At 37.1% G+C, this 2,021-nt stretch overlaps 2 protein-coding genes across 2 annotated transcripts in view; both read left to right on the top strand.

Annotated features, from left to right (window-relative positions):
* LOC109466426 (MAM and LDL-receptor class A domain-containing protein 2-like) overlaps window positions 1–189 on the top strand; it is a 6,838-nt gene extending 6,649 nt beyond the window's left edge. The window contains exon 11 of the mRNA XM_019764144.1: window positions 171–189. Coding sequence (XP_019619703.1) covers window positions 171–189 — 19 coding nt within the window. The remainder of the gene's footprint in view (window positions 1–170) is intronic.
* Window positions 190–212: 23 nt separating this feature from the next.
* LOC109466425 (membrane frizzled-related protein-like) overlaps window positions 213–2,021 on the top strand; it is a 3,221-nt gene continuing 1,412 nt past the window's right edge. Inside the window, exons 1-4 of the mRNA XM_019764143.1 lie at window positions 213–252; window positions 650–778; window positions 1,240–1,390; window positions 1,542–1,750. Of these exons, the coding sequence (XP_019619702.1) occupies window positions 213–252; window positions 650–778; window positions 1,240–1,390; window positions 1,542–1,750 (529 nt within the window). The remainder of the gene's footprint in view (window positions 253–649; window positions 779–1,239; window positions 1,391–1,541; window positions 1,751–2,021) is intronic.

Raw genomic sequence — 2,021 nt, 5'->3', positions numbered from 1 at the left:
CCCCGTCCCCCCATGTCAAAAAAAGCCCGGTCTAGGTAGGGTTAAAAGAAAGCTGAACCATTTAAAATTGGTCCATACAGATAAGTAAGATGCTTATTATCAACTAGAATCAACTATCAACTGGATAGATTTGTGTTTCTTCTCCTATATATAAACATATTGTATTACAGATTCGGTTTGAAGGTGTAAGAGGAGCTGGCTATGATAGTGTCATGGCGATTGATGACGTTGCTATCACATCTGGTCCCTGCAGTAAGATTTTTGTTGTTGTTTCATAACATTCCTTGGTTTAATATAATTGTTTCATTATATACTGACGTCATTTGATTTGTTGTTATTTCATTATATCCCTTTTGTTGTAAAACAATACATATTTAATTTTGTATCTAGTTGTTTAACCTTTCTTGTATGCAGAAACCTTATTTACTGCTTCAAATTAATGTCATCATGATCTAAATCTAAAAATGAAAATAAACAAACCCATATACATACTATTAGATACGTGTGTATAACAGAGGTAATTCAAATGTTATGTGCCTTTCATCTCAAAAATATTTTCGTCACAAACATGTAAAAACCTACCATGTTTTGCAAATGTTGTGTTTGTATCAGCCAAATTGTTCTTACATTTTTCTTAATCTTTTCGAAGTGTCAGCCATCTGTGCTCCAGACCAGTTTGCCTGCTGGGATAAAAGTTGTATTCCCACCAACCTGACGTGTGAGGGTAATTCTGACTGCCCTGATGGAAGTGATGAAGTCTTTTGTAACCGTATGCCAAGTGAGTGATTTGATTACAGATTTGATTATTGATGTAGTGCTTAACTAATATGTTATGTTCTATTAGATGCTAAGGGTGTTTTGCAAGGTCCCTTGGTGTAGAAATTCAATTTGTATTGTTGAAAAACATACATTTGTTCATACCTGCGTCTCATCTTCGTTATTTTTAGATACATGGAACCTACGTTAGCAGTTCAATGATGACTTCCCCATTTGAAATGTAAATGAAGTAAAACTTTCGGTAGTTTGGTCTTCAATACGTTGCGTTAGTACTATACAAAACGATACAGAGGGGACAATGTACCAACCATTCAAAACATTGACAAGTTGACATTTCAAGAGGAACTTTAAATGATATATACGTTGAAAGCGTCAGTGGTGCTGAATAACATTGTACACAAGATCGACATGGCTTTCCTTATTATTTACAGAAGAGCAAACTAATATATGCTACTTTTACAGTTCCTTCACCCGGTGTGAATTGTGGTAACCCCGCTGTACTGAGTGGAAACATTGGCAGTTTTACATCACCAGGGTACCCCAACAGCTACCCTAACAACGCCTTATGTTCCTGGCAGATATCTGTCAATACCAGCGAAGTGATTGCTATTCGGTAAGGAATGTTTGGTTCTATAAACGAGATAGTGTACAAATACAAAGAATCAAAGAAGAGTAATTGCATGAGAGAGTCGAATTGAATTGAATAGATAAGGTAAGGTAAGGTACGTTAAAATTAATGTTTTAAACTGTTTTTTTTTCCACAGTTTTGATGTCTTCGACCTAAATCACTGCTACGGAAATTCCCTGACCATATATGATGGCTCAAGCACAGTAGCACGTCGAGTGGACACTCTTTGCGGTTCAAACGGCCGAACGATCTTCACAACTGGCAGAAACGCCTTTGTGGTATTCCGGACGGACGGGCTGGACACAAGATCAGGATTTTCCGCCACGTTTGCTGCCGAGAGAAGACGTAAGAGAACATGTTCGCCTATACGAAAAAAAGGCTCTTTTAGAAACCTTTTTATCCCTTATCCTTAAACTCATTCGTGCATTCGTACCTTTACTCATTCGTACATGTATATCTGCATGGCAGGTGCTCAAGATCACAGGTCAGCTGTTAAAACTTCTTGTATAAGCTGAACTTGATTTTTTCTCTAGACCTCTTTCTTTTGGTTTATTATTCACATACAGTTTGCCGCACAGCAGCTATCATTGTTTCATTTTTTTTCAATGCGGGAGCT

This window comes from Branchiostoma belcheri, unplaced genomic scaffold (genome assembly GCF_001625305.1).
Source record: "Branchiostoma belcheri isolate BF01 breed outbred unplaced genomic scaffold, Haploidv18h27 scaffold167, whole genome shotgun sequence".
Taxonomy (NCBI): Eukaryota; Metazoa; Chordata; class Leptocardii; order Amphioxiformes; family Branchiostomatidae; genus Branchiostoma; species Branchiostoma belcheri.
This window is presented reverse-complemented; position numbering and strand designations above follow the sequence as displayed.